Genomic DNA, 13,425 nt, shown 5'->3' with positions numbered 1-13,425 from the left:
TGCATGGTCAAGCCCTAACAGTTTATCATATTTTCATATCTGAGATTCCATCCGGCACCAACCATAGTGTCATTGCAGCCACTAAATGGACTGAATTTCAATATTTAATATTACTCTGGCTGTAGTATGGCTGCACTAGTTTCATCAAAAGGGCTAAAGCAGTCTTAAAAGAATAGTTTAACATTTTGGATATACACTTATTGTCATATCTGGTGATGCAACTTTAATATATCAAGTGATGAGGACCAGGCTTGGAGACAAACAGATGGACAGATGGCAGGTTACAGGACTGGGCATCCGCACCATGAGCAGCACAAAGGGAAACACAGAGAGACATTAGCAAGTGACTGGGGAAAAGGTTGGTGATATGATATGACATGATATGGAAAACATTTTTTTGTTTGTTTAATCAACACAAATAAATCAAGTGATAAACATGTAAAGTGTAAAGATGACAAGTTGTGGTTTTATGGGGTTTATATGTTTGACTATATTTTGGCTATCGGCGCAGTGATTTTCTGGTGTCTTCACCTTGAGGTTGCTACACTACCAGGTAAGACCATGTAGCAACCTCTGGGGCAGAGAAATGAAGCCAACACAGACGTACTAAAAACTGCATGGGTCTATGGGTAAGACTCATGGAGAACCATACACGTAGTTGTAATTTTTACACTTTGGGTTTTGTGGGAAGTTGCTATACACAAGTTTTGCAGTTGCTGCATCGCTAACGTTATCATTAAAAGTTGTTTACTTACCAGTCTCCAAGAAACGTTACAAGTTCAACATCAAACTCGGTTCCTTTACTTGCCAAGAGCTGTCGACAGCAATGGGAAGCAACGCCAAATTTAACTCTTGTTTTGCTTCTGTTGTAGCTTCTGTTTTAGCAGTGAATTAGCATGCTAACTCAGTGACTAGAGTTACCATGCTAGCCAGCAAGTCCTGTCCAGTCTCAAAATACTACTTTACGATCTAGTCATTGTGTTAACATGCTGTCTAAGTGGGAGCTACTGACAGGCGACCATTTTTACATCACCTGCTCCTGGCAAGAAACCACAGCTAGAGAAAACTTATAGCACCTTTAAGCAAGAAGTAGCATGTTTATAAATGAGCTTTAGATATATTTCTGAACTTTGGGCAGAACCAACCTAGCTTTTTCCCTTATTTACAGCCTTAACGCTAAACTGCCTCCTGGCTGTAGCAATAATGTGAGTGGCATAAATCTTCTTGTCTCATACTTGGTAAGGGGAAAAAAATGACCTAAACTGTATAACTATTCTTTTAGCAAAGGTAAATTTTGATTGTTTTTAACAATAATTTGAAGGTACTAGTCAGGCAATACAATTTAATGAAAGTTTAGGAAGCAGCCCGCTCTACGTGACTCAGCTGTTTCTGCTGATATGACTTCCCTGTGTAACAACCCTTTTGATGTAGTTTTTCTACCTACTACATTAATAGCAATCACCAGCTCTCGCTAACCCGCCCATAAGCGTCACTGATTCAAATTGCAGCCGAGGCAGAGGGGGAGCAAGAAGCGAGCCTGGCTGAGCAAACAGCCTCACACACTGAGAGCTGAGGCAGAGAGAGGAGCACAGAGCGACGAGCGAGCGGCTGGGGATCCTTCAGTGGTTTTTCAGTTGCATGAACACAACCGTGTCCCCCCCCAGGATCTAAAGATGTGGACAGAAGTCGGAAAGCTTGTGCTATTACATTTGTTACTCATGGAGCTCTACTGCGCTAAAGGTAAGACTCTTGTCTCAGCGAGGAGGTGAATTTGCATCGCATCACGGACGGCAACGCTTTGGGGGATCGTAGCCTACTGAGAGAAACGGCTTGTCTCTCAAGTGTGGTCGGCGTCCTCACAAGTGCTGCGCTAATGTGCCTATCAAATACTCCTATCGTTGCTCACATGCAACGGCACACACCTGGATGGCCACTTTGTTCCGGGCTATGAACGCTACCACCGGTGACATTAGGTGACAATACGCGGAAGAAAAGATCGCACAACCTAACACGTGTCTATTTCAGTACGCTGTTGTTTCAGTTTGTGGTGATGTGGACACGAAGTGCAGCCTGCAGTAGTACGCGTTTGGTTATTAGCAGCTGCAGCTTAATTACGATTTTAGCAGATTTGCCTTAACAGATCTTTGTGTTTAAGTGCCAGCAGGACACTGGTGACAGGCAGCCACGGTCGCATTAAAGGTAGACTATTGATACATAAACAACAGGCAAGCCTGTCATAAGAATAATGCAAAACTATACGTAATATTTTAACAGGGTTGGATTAGAGAAAACACACGAATTAACCAGTGATTACAGCAGCAGTGCTATCGGGGGGGATCTATCTATCTATCTATCTATTGGATGATTTAGAACAGCTATAGCACTTTTCAACCCCCAATACTCAGAAAAATATATCATATAATATTTGTTTGTGTTCTGGGCTGTATGTGATCTATTTTAGTGTTATTTGAAACATGGAGAATGATGCAATATATCAGTTAACCCCCAGAAATGAAGAAGCTCACCAGTGTAAACACTTTGTGGTTGAGACCTCTTTTGCCATAGGCTGGTGTTGATGAAGTACTTATACAGCCTCTTTCCTGTAAGTGACCATCATTTACCCACTGTGTATCTATGGTTATAAAATGTGATTGTTAAAGAGACTTTAACTCACTTTATGGTGTTTGTAACTCTCATATCTTGTTATTCTGATTCTACATTCTTTCAAGATCTATCTACATTCCCTCTGATTGCTTTTTATTTTTTGCTTTTTTGTTTTTTTTCTGACAACATAGGAACTCATACAGAGTCAGAGTGTGAAACCGGCCAGTTTCAGTGTAAGAACGGACGGTGCATCCCGACCCTGTGGAGATGTGATGATGATGATGATTGCTCAGACAGCAGCGATGAGGAGAATTGTCGTAAGTAGCCCTGAGTCCGTTACACTCCGGCAGATGAACACAATGATGCCTTTGCTTGCTTCCCAGCGGACCTTGAATATAACTGCTATGATATATGTTACAAACTGGAGTCTTAATCTTTACACACATTTGGTGCCAGACCATTATTTGATGAAATAACACACTCCGCTATTTGATATGGGCTGACACATAGCTGGATAACAGTATATGCTGTAGATAACTGATAATATCCATGTTGTAACTTTTGAATGAATGAAGTTATACTAACTGAGAGTAAACTCCTTATCATTTTGCCTGGGGCCCCTCTGGAAACTCCCTTTTAGTTGTTAGTTTGCAGACTACAGTGCAGGAGCTGCTGATCCTGGACCACTGGTCAGGTCACATGGCCACAGGAATTTTACTAATTTCTTACCAATTTTCACTTCAAGCAAAGCAAACCTCTGACACAAGGAGAGCTGCTGCCTCGCTGGGTCAGAGCGGGGGCATTTCATATTATTATTGTTATTATTTTCTCTATCTTGCTGTGGACTGTATCATCATGTCAGTACTGTTATCTGTAAGACAGTTCACCCTGCTATAATGTCTCATAATGCTTTGGATATATAATGGCTTCAGAGATTGTGTCATAACTAAAATAGGGTGATACAATTGCAGCGTTATGTGTCATGACATCTCACTGCTGTGTAATGCAGCATGTGCTAATGCAAATACTGTGGCTCTTAGATATGGCTGATCCCAAATTGGCTGCTCTTCTGTTCTCAAGGACGCCTCTGCTTCTGTGAGCACATGAGTTGTAAATGGAGTTTAAAATATAGAATTGCATATACAATACTGCATATACAAGTATTTTACTATGTGCCTAATGGATGTGTGAAAAAGACCAGTAATGTGTGATTCTGGTTGAACTGCCGCTGACTGTGTTGCATTCAGGAAATTGCACAGACAACCAGCAGAGTAATCATCGCTTATAAATTTGTCATGGTACTAATTGCTTGAATGGTTATATTAGTGGCCAAATTGATTCATCACTTATCTTGGGGACTAGCACGCCAAATCCATGATTCTCTCATCTCACACGCCCACCCTGGTGGTGGCCGCTGATATCTTGGGAGTTCCCCGCATGAATGTTGTGACATTTACAAGCGCGTCTCATTGACTGCAGAGACTGACTGGGATTATTGGACATTTAGTGGGCAGCGCTTGATGGAAGTGGAATTAGATTTTAATGAGCTCCCCCTCGCTCTAACAGGTGTGCTTTACTTTGTTGTTCGGTATAGGCGTTGCTCATAGAGACTGTGAAAATGGCACTTAAGCCACAAGGTGACAGACTCTTCTTGTACCTGAGCCACTTTGTCTGTGGCAGAAATGTGCTCTGGCTCTTTCTTCTTTCTTCTCTCTTTTTGCTACATATCCTGTAAGCTTAAGATGTGGTTATGCTTTCCTCTTGGGCTCCTCTGTCACTCTCCCAATCTCTTTCCCACTCAGTCTCTATATCTTTATGTGCTTTTTATCTCATGCTGTGCCTTATACTCTCTTCCGATCCTTGCTCCCTCTCTCCCTTCATTGTACCTGCCTTGCACTCTCTATTCTTTGAGTGCTCCAGTTCTCAGCCTGTTTTGGAAGTTGGGTGCTTCCTTCTAAAAACTGTCTCACTTCCTCGGCGTTGTAGCACCCACTAAGGGGTTACCCCCCACCATTTTTAAATCTCTTGTGGGCACCTTGGCAGTGCGAATGCCAAAGAGGCTATGCTTACTTGTCTTACACCCACAGAGAGCATCAGCTGACAGGTTGGTTGGAGATAAATCCAACAGCGTGACTCCGGTTGCCGGAGTGATGCTCAATGGCTGGCAGCGGGCCAGCCCTTCGAGCAGATGCCAGCACTACCACTGTGCCCCCTCCCCAAAACCCAATATCATCAGCAAAGCTCAGTGGAGAGAAGGAGGAGGTTAAGGAGGAGAAGGAGGAGGAGAAAAGATGGGACAGATTTGATTGAGGGGAAGAGGATGGTGTAGAGCAGAGATGATCAAAACAGGAGCAGAGTAATTTGGAAGAATTGGAATAGCAGGGGGGGCAAATGGAAAGAGGAGGAGCTTGTGTATAATTACAAGGGCACGGGTAAGGTTAGCCTAGCAACAAGTTTCACTTCCCTGCTGGTGGCGTGGCTGTACATCAGATGATTGACACTGCTCTATCTCCACAAAGAATTCCAACACTCCCTCAGCTGTCACTGGTCTTCACTTCTGACTTTCAAAATAAAACTACATAATGAAAAACTGAAAAATGGGAAAACTGAAACGTCCCTTAACTATAGCTGGATCTAAAATCAATCTATGTCAAGATAAATTGTCTTAATATATCGTTATGCGTTTTATGTCTTTTCATGTGTTGCATCTCTTGTGATGTTTGTTCTTCTGAACTTCTGGTTAGATGCTACTGGTTGTTGTAACTGTACTTGGTGTGATTATATGAGATTCAGACAATTTAAGTATAGAAATTTGTAACATGGGTAAATTTAAGTTGTTTAGATGTATGTGATAGTTGGGTTTAAGTAAATTTGCAATTTTTGTCCTGCACAACTCCAGAATTATCCACTGAAATAAGATTTTGAACAAATTATAAGCACTCCTCGAATGCCCCCAAGCAGTTTTGCAGTTGGGCTTCATTTGGTATCTGCTACACAGAGTGTTTACACCAAAGCACAAGACCTAGAAACAACTACATCATCGAGACTTGTTGTCACTTTGACTCATGTCATGTCCTCTGCAGTGTGTGTAGGCAACAATGGGCACGTAAATACACCTGGAATGATTCTATCATACGGTACACGTCCCAGCCAGCTATAACAGTTTGCACGTGTTTGTGTGTGAGTATGAGCTACAGTATTCGTGCGTGTGCCATCAGTCAGTAGTTGCATCACCCATCTCATTGTACACACAAACACATGCAGGTCTCTCACAGCAGGGATTACCTCTCCAGCATCCTCCCTCTAGTAGCTGTATTAGAATAAGTCTTGCTAGATTGGGTTGTCTTTTGTGTCTTGACTCTCCTTTTCTTTCATTCTCTTCTCTTCCTCCTCCTGCTGCTCTCCTCCCCTCTCCTCTCCTCTCCTTCATTTTCAACGTGGCTCTTGGTAGATTCCGCTCTTGTTGCCCTGGGAGACGGTAAAGTGGTGGATGTGGTGGGGTTTTTGTGCATGTGTGCGCCGTCTTTGTAGTGATCACAACGCTCATGCACACGTGTACGTGTACATACGGCAACTCTCCACCTCTGCACGGCTGTGTATGACCTATATTTCGGCTGTGGAATATACAGAAAAAAGGCCTTATCATATTTTACAGCGGATTTAAGTGGATTTAAACATGCCTAATCCAAAGTGCCACTGTAAAATCATCTCATATCTGAACCTCATGTTAGCTCTCCCTCTGTCACATCGCTGTATAGTCTTCTCCTCCAAATGGCCTTGGTCACATTGCACTGTAAAATCACATCATCAGTTGTGATGATGAGTTGTGCAAGGATTGCTCAATTCATCAACGAAATAATCAATGGAAGATGAACTGCCATAGTTTATGGTTGTTTTGATTATTTATCTTGCAAAAATGCCAAACATTTACTGGTTAAAGCTTCTCACATGTCAGAATGTTCTGCTTTTTATATTTTTGTATAATTGTTTATTGAATATCTTTGAGATTTTGCATTGTTGGTTGTATGAAACAAGCAAAATTCCGAAAGGCATTTTTGATACTTTTTTAGATATATAAGACTTATAAGATATAAGTTAGTTGCAGCCCTAGTAAGGATTCATACAGTGCTAAAAACAAGTCAGAGGATAGGGACAAATTCTGAACCCTACACCCTAATTGAACCCTGAAAACCTAGTCTTTCACAACAGACAAGGGAATGGAAAGAGAATACATAAGGGTGGGAAGAAAGTTCCTGGTGTGTGTGTGTGTGTGTGTGTGTGTGTGTGTGTGTGTGTGTGTGTGTGTGTGTGTGTGTGTGTGTGTGTGTGTGTGTGTCACAGCAGGACAATGAGTCTGAGCTGGTCTGAGAAGGAGAGCGTCTCCAATGCAGTCTGAGACCGGCTTCCCATAGAGGAGACATCACAACACATTTCACGCCACTGCTGTGTGTGTGTGTATGTATGTGTGTGTCTTTTTTTCTATCACACACACACAAATACACACACATGATACTGTAATAAGAGACTGCAGAGAAGCGCTTCAGGCATAAAAGGCATTGTGCTGATAGGTTCACAGAAACACATTTTGGTCACCTGCTGACATCCACACACACACATACACACACATTGCTCTCTAGCACAGCTGGGGTCAGACTTTTAATGGGAGTATGAGGTCAAGGGGACCCGTAGCTTAATCAATTACACACAGACACACACATACAAACTCACACAATGAGTATGTACGAGCAGGACTGTGTGGCACCACTCGCATAGATTAAAACAAGAGAGACACAGTGCTCTTGAAAGAACAATGTACACATACGCAAAGATTTGAACTGAGGGTCAAGGCTAAAATTTATCATGTTAATATCAAGTGCAGTTTTCGAACTAGTATATTACCTATTTTCCCTTATCTGAAAATATAAGCATAAATACAAACCTTTTGTTCAAAACAACCACACACACAGTGACACGCGACTCCGTATGTGTGTGTCCATTCGTATATGTCAGGAGTGTAAGCAGCTGCAGTGCTCTGGTCTCCAGAGAAAGGAACCACTGCTGTGCTCTGTGACTACTGAGACACTGTTGGACTCTATCTGTATGTGTGTGTGTATGTGTGTGTATGCTTCATCTGGTTGACTTTGTGTGTGTGGAGAGACAGCATTTCATAAACAGATGGCAACACATAATACACACATTTCACTGAGAAATAAAGCAGTTTTTTTTAAACCGGCTAGTTGGTAAACTGGCCATTTAAAGGATAATTCTGTTTTCATACGATTTGGGTTTTATATTCACAGTTTTAGACATATTTTCTATATTATTCAAGATTTTTGTGCAGCGATAATTAATATATAGATGATTTCAAATGTGCTCATTTTTTGTTTGCATCATTATGTTCGTGTCTGTGTGCATAAAGAAAAAGTTCAAGAGCTGCTACTTAAATACTAAGTACTGTAAGCAGAGGCACAAACTCCATACATTTGTCCCAGATCATTTTCCTCAGTGCCCCCATGCTAACACTCACTTGCACTACAGTATGCTGGATGACAGTGGGAGATTAACATTTCCAAAGTTAGGAGATGAAAACTTCTGGCAGCCCTGAAGCTAAATGCATCTGTACGTGGCCACAGTTCTGTCAGTCCTCTGTAGGAGTTTTACATGAAATGTACAAAACAGTTTTCAAAGATGGACTATTTTCTTTTGCTTTTCTAAGAAACAGAAGATGGTGACTAAATGTTTTGAAATTCACTGGTTGTTCATCAAACTTCTGAAAAGAACTTATGCTGTTTAATTCTTCATACACACCAGTAAATTAAAACAAACAACTTTATATTAGTAGAGTTGGTCCTCTTCCCCTCTGGTGCTCTGACACATTAAAGTGTATGACCTTGAGTTGGTCAGATCTCCCTTTTTAAATATGATGTATTCCTTCAAGACTGAATATTAAACATAATCAAGTAGACAACTTGTCATGTGCAGCATTGCCGTCCTGACAGATGATGAGCCCAAAATGTTCCTGGGCACCACCTCTTTGTCAGACACTGTATCATTCTCTACAAGCTAACAATACCTGGTGTGCTGAATAGGTGTTGGGTGCAGCGATGCAAAACAGCACCAGGGTAATTTTAGCTGAGGTCAGTGCTGGCCTGGGGCATTTGCTCTCACTCTTTTTCTTTCTCTTCCACCCTTTCCCCTCTGTGTCCATTTATCGGTCTGTCTGTGTTGCTCATTTTTGCCCGCCGTCTACCTCTCGCTCTCTCTCTGCACCCCTTACCCTGCTCTCTCTCTCCCTCAGTCTGCCTTTCTCTGTGTCTGAAATAATGTCTCTGTATTGATATGAAGGGCAGGGGTATAAAATGCAGCAAACCTACAAGGTGGAAGAAGACACTGTGAGCGTGTGTGTGTGTGTGTGTGTGTGTGTGTGTGTGTGTGTGTGAGAAAGTGGGACTGTGCTGTCCATCTACATGCTTCTAATCCAATTAGTGAGTGTCTCAGCGGGTGAGACTGCACTGTGTGTGTCAGAGAGAGAAACGATAGGAAGAACTAGTCAGTTTGCCCCAGCCTGAGGAGTAATTATGCTTTTTTTTCTTTGTGTGTGTTGACACACAAAAAAAAACCCACTAAAAAACCCCAGCTTTATAGCCCTGTTGTTCTTTGTCCATCTCCCCTCAGTGTTACTTAAATTATTAGCAGACATTTTCGTAATTTTTCTCCTTTTACTTCGCATTCACCACCAGTAACCTAACAGGGGGATTTATTGATGGGAAATTAGGAGGTATGAAATCACAGAGGCATAATGAAACTTGATTTCTTAAATATCAAGTTCTTTTTTGGATTGTTACATCGAGGGTTCACACTCATTGCACAACAGTTCAGAAGTGTCTTTGATATAGTACTAATAACCTTATGTATGAGTCATTAGTTGGTAAACTGGAATGATTTATTCATTGATTCATTAGCCATACTGCTTATCCCTTTAGGATCATGGGTGGTGGAGTCAGTCCCAGTGGGGTACACCCTGCTTGCTAGTCCAACACAGGGCTGACACATGAGACGAATGATGATGCCAAGTTTATTTCTTTATCACTGCAGGTCAGTGCAGCTCACATGGGCTGACAGCACCAGATCATGCAGTTCTAAGGAGTTATTAAAGCTGCTTCAATCAATATTTGAAAGAATATATGAACTTTTGGAATTGGAAATTGCAAAAGAGTATTTGTAATGTGAGCTGTATCACCAGGAGTTATGAACCCACAGAGAATCATCACCCAACTGAGCAGTTTCCCTCAACTCCCAGGAGCTTCCCACTGTCTTTAAGCTCACTGTTTTGGTTACAGGCCCCACACAGCGTTACTGTTTTGGTTCACTGTCCTCATCAGCGTCATTTCCAGACACAGCAGACAATTGTTTTCAGTAAATGTCCTGATAAAACCAACTGTATGATACCTTCCCGGCACAAAGAGGCAGACAGACGAAGCTGATGACGAACTTTTGAACACAGCGGAGCAGGTTGCTGCTAAAGAGCCAAGTATTTCCCTCAAGAGTTGGTAGCGACCAAACACAGAGAGTGGAGAGTGAATATTGGACGTATATGCACCAAGTGGACAGAAACATAACCACAAATGAATGCTGTGTACTGTAAATGTGGGCAGCTGTTTGCTAGCATGGTTGCATATCAGTTTGATGAGGTGATAATCTGTCAGTGTTGTGTTTACAGCTTGTTTTACTGCCAAAAATTAATTTGTGTGTAATACTTGTTGTGTGATAGTTTGGTGACGCTCTGCCTAAATTACCTTTTAGTGATCCTCAATACTATAACTGTCTGGAAAAGCAAATACAAAAGCTTTCATCAGGCGGTTGCAGTTTGAAAGAAGTTGCTCTTGGTCAGTCAGTGGCTATGTGATGAGTATGTGACAACTTTTAAACACTCACATCCATTTTCTCAAACACACATACACACACACACACATGTATGACCACGAGAGTGCAGCTGACAGATGGTCGTGGCCTGCAGCATATTTCTGGTGTCACAGATAGTCAATGTGTTTTTTAAAAACAAACAAAAAAATAAAATAACCATGTTCATGGCCTCTACTTTCACCTGCGGAAATATGCGGCTGACCCTGAACGTAACATAACTGCCTCTGGCCTGATGAATGTTGCAGAAAAGTAATAGGGTTATAATTATTCAAGGTGAAGTGTACTATGAACAGAGAGGGAGGAGGAAGCTTGTGAGAGGTATTAATAGAAACTTTGTTCGCTAAAGAAAGAGGGGGGGGGCGTTGCTAGTCAGAAATTGGTACTTTTGAATGATCTTTGTTTCAGTAGTTAGTTCATTCTTGTTCTTTCTCTCCTCTTCACATCATCTCTCTTCCTCTCTGTCTACAGTGCCCCCACTCCTTTCTGCTGTTTCTGTCAGAATTAACTGCTTTCGACGTATTTCCTGGTGTTGTTTGTCGGCTCTGCTCTTCTCTGCTGCAAAATCACTTATTGTTCAAAGTCAAACTCTGATAACACTACAATCCTATTTCCCCTACCATGTGTGTGTGTATGTATGTATGTTTAGCTGTGTGTCGTTCTCATGTGCATCTCTTTGTGCCCGTGTTGTTGTGTTGTGCTGTTGTTATCCCCTCTCCCCAACCCAGCCGTGTCTGACAGGGTATCATGGCATTAATCCCTGGCTCAGATTAACCGAATGTCTTCATGTGCCTCCGTTTTATTATTTACATTTGCTGTAATCCTGTTTTTCACCTTGCGCTCTGTCGCCTGGTATATGCAGTCAGGGAGCTGCGTATGAAATGACAAATAAGAATGCTGATGAATAAAACATGGCTGCTAATACCAGTCTGCTGGGCTGACACTGAGATAGGGCCCTTGAGTGGTGTGCGTCAAAAGTTTTCATGCAAGTTACAAAGTGGAGGAGAGAGTTTAGTCTGACTCTCCGTTCTGATAATATTGCCTCAGATTCTCTCGCAGTCATTCTCCGTTCTGTCTCATTTCTTTCTTTATACTTTTTCTTTCATTTGTCTTTGCTCTGTTGCTCTAAATTCTGCTCTTCCTGTATCGTCTGTCGTTTTTCTTCCCTCTCCTCTCAGTCCCTGTCTGTGACTGGAGAACTAACTGTTGGTTTGTTCTGTTTGATTCATTACATCCTACCCTGTCTCGGCGTCTCTTGTCAAATAAAATAGGAAATTTTCCACCCTCTGTAGCAGGAAGCAGGAAATCAGTATGGCAAAATCAGGAGTTGGGGGTTGTGGTGAAAGTAGATTTTTGTGCGGCAACACCTGCTGAGAGAGAGCAGATGGAAAGAGTCTTTGAAGGTGTCAAAAAAAAACCCCAAAAAAACAGAAAAGGTCTCAGAAAATATGTGTAAACTCAGAGCTCACCTTTATATCTCACAAGCCAGTAGAGAACAATCAGATACAGTTGCTAAAAATACATCCTAATAAGAAAGACTGACCTTTTTGAGGTCATGTGAATCTTATGCTCTGAAGCTAAAATTTGAAATTGCCTTTATTCATCTAAATCTAATAATTACACTAAGTTAAGTGGTGAATTAAATCCGTCTTCGTGATAATAGAGGATCATGTTGTTATGATCTAGTGTCAGAGCAAGTCTTTTTGCACAGTGAGAAGCCTGTGCTGTCCTCAATGCAATTAAATAGCAATTCAGTCATACTTTTAGTTGTTGCTCTTTTTCCATCAAACATTTACTGTTAATTGTGACAACAGTGAAGTTTCTTTTGAATCAGTTTTGTTTTTGTTGCTCCTATTCAGTTGCAAAAAACAAATCCAACCATAAAGCAGTCACTTCAGCCGTGTTGACTTGTCATTTGTCGTGTAAAATGTTGGTGCAATACTGTTTCCTACGTTGTGCGAACAGATTTAAGGTGCTGCAGCTTCAGTGGCTTGTGTGGCTGACGTTAGCTGCATCATTGCAATACCATATACGCTGTACATCATTATTAAACCAGTATCCACTTGAGATTTTGAAAAGCTAAAGCAGTTGCTGAGCAAACGGTGGTTAGTTCAGCGTGCCTGGGAGTTTGAAACATTATACAACAAATGTGTTCCCCAGCGACAGCCCCACTCTGTTTAGAAAGGTCAAACTCTTGGGAATAGTGCTCAAGCAGTTTGTGAATTCATCGATTTTAAATGTGTGGCAAAAAAAACTCCCGTTAAACAATTTGGTTTAGGCTTTTCAAATGTGTTAGATATTTTCCTCTGTTTTTATATCACTGTAAATTCAGGGTTTTAGGGGTTTTGAACTGTTCATAAACTGAGCAATTCATTGCTTAATTGATAAAATAATCAATCAATACTTTAGAACCCTCATTCATATATGATGTTTAAGAAATGTGGCCTGAAGTTACAGTAGCCACAGTGTGAAGTGCACTTTAACAAAGATGATGACACCGATAACCAGAGCAACTTGAGGATCACCAACCTGTTTTTTTTCTCTCTTCCATGTTTCTTCTAGTTCCAGTAGCCTACACCTTTCTCTCTTTTGTCTTTATTTCACACTTTCTCCCCCACTCTTTTGCTCTGTTCGTCCCCTTCCCTCCGTCTGGCTTTTGAATGAAGCTGTTTACGTAGATTACACACACGCGACGTATCTCCTTCATACACACACGCTTCTTCAGCCCCTAAGCCTGGGAGTGAGTCTTTTACCTTGAGGGGATTGTGCTTGTCATTGCTTGCAAGATGTTGGGGTGAGGTTGTGGTTTATCACACACACACACACACACACACACACACACACACACACACACACACACACACACACACACACACACACACAAACAAATACTGTGTTTTT

General features: G+C 41.6%; 1 protein-coding gene across 4 annotated transcripts in view; it reads left to right on the top strand.

The window, feature by feature from the left end:
* Positions 1-1,226: 1,226 nt before the first annotated feature.
* Positions 1,227-13,425, top strand: part of lrp8 (low density lipoprotein receptor-related protein 8, apolipoprotein e receptor) — a 173,087-nt gene continuing 160,888 nt past the window's right edge. For 3 of the 4 annotated variants that reach the window (XM_056377969.1, XM_056377967.1, XM_056377968.1), the window contains exons 1-2: positions 1,228-1,740; positions 2,796-2,921. In XM_056377969.1, coding sequence (XP_056233944.1) covers positions 1,674-1,740; positions 2,796-2,921 — 193 coding nt within the window. In that variant the 5' untranslated portion in view covers positions 1,228-1,673. Of the gene's footprint in view, positions 1,741-2,795; positions 2,922-13,425 lie in introns of all 4 variants that reach the window. The other variant, XM_056377966.1, reaches the window with a different exon arrangement.

This window comes from Seriola aureovittata, chromosome 6 (assembly GCF_021018895.1).
Source record: "Seriola aureovittata isolate HTS-2021-v1 ecotype China chromosome 6, ASM2101889v1, whole genome shotgun sequence".
Taxonomy (NCBI): domain Eukaryota; kingdom Metazoa; phylum Chordata; class Actinopteri; order Carangiformes; family Carangidae; genus Seriola; species Seriola aureovittata.
This window is presented reverse-complemented; position numbering and strand designations above follow the sequence as displayed.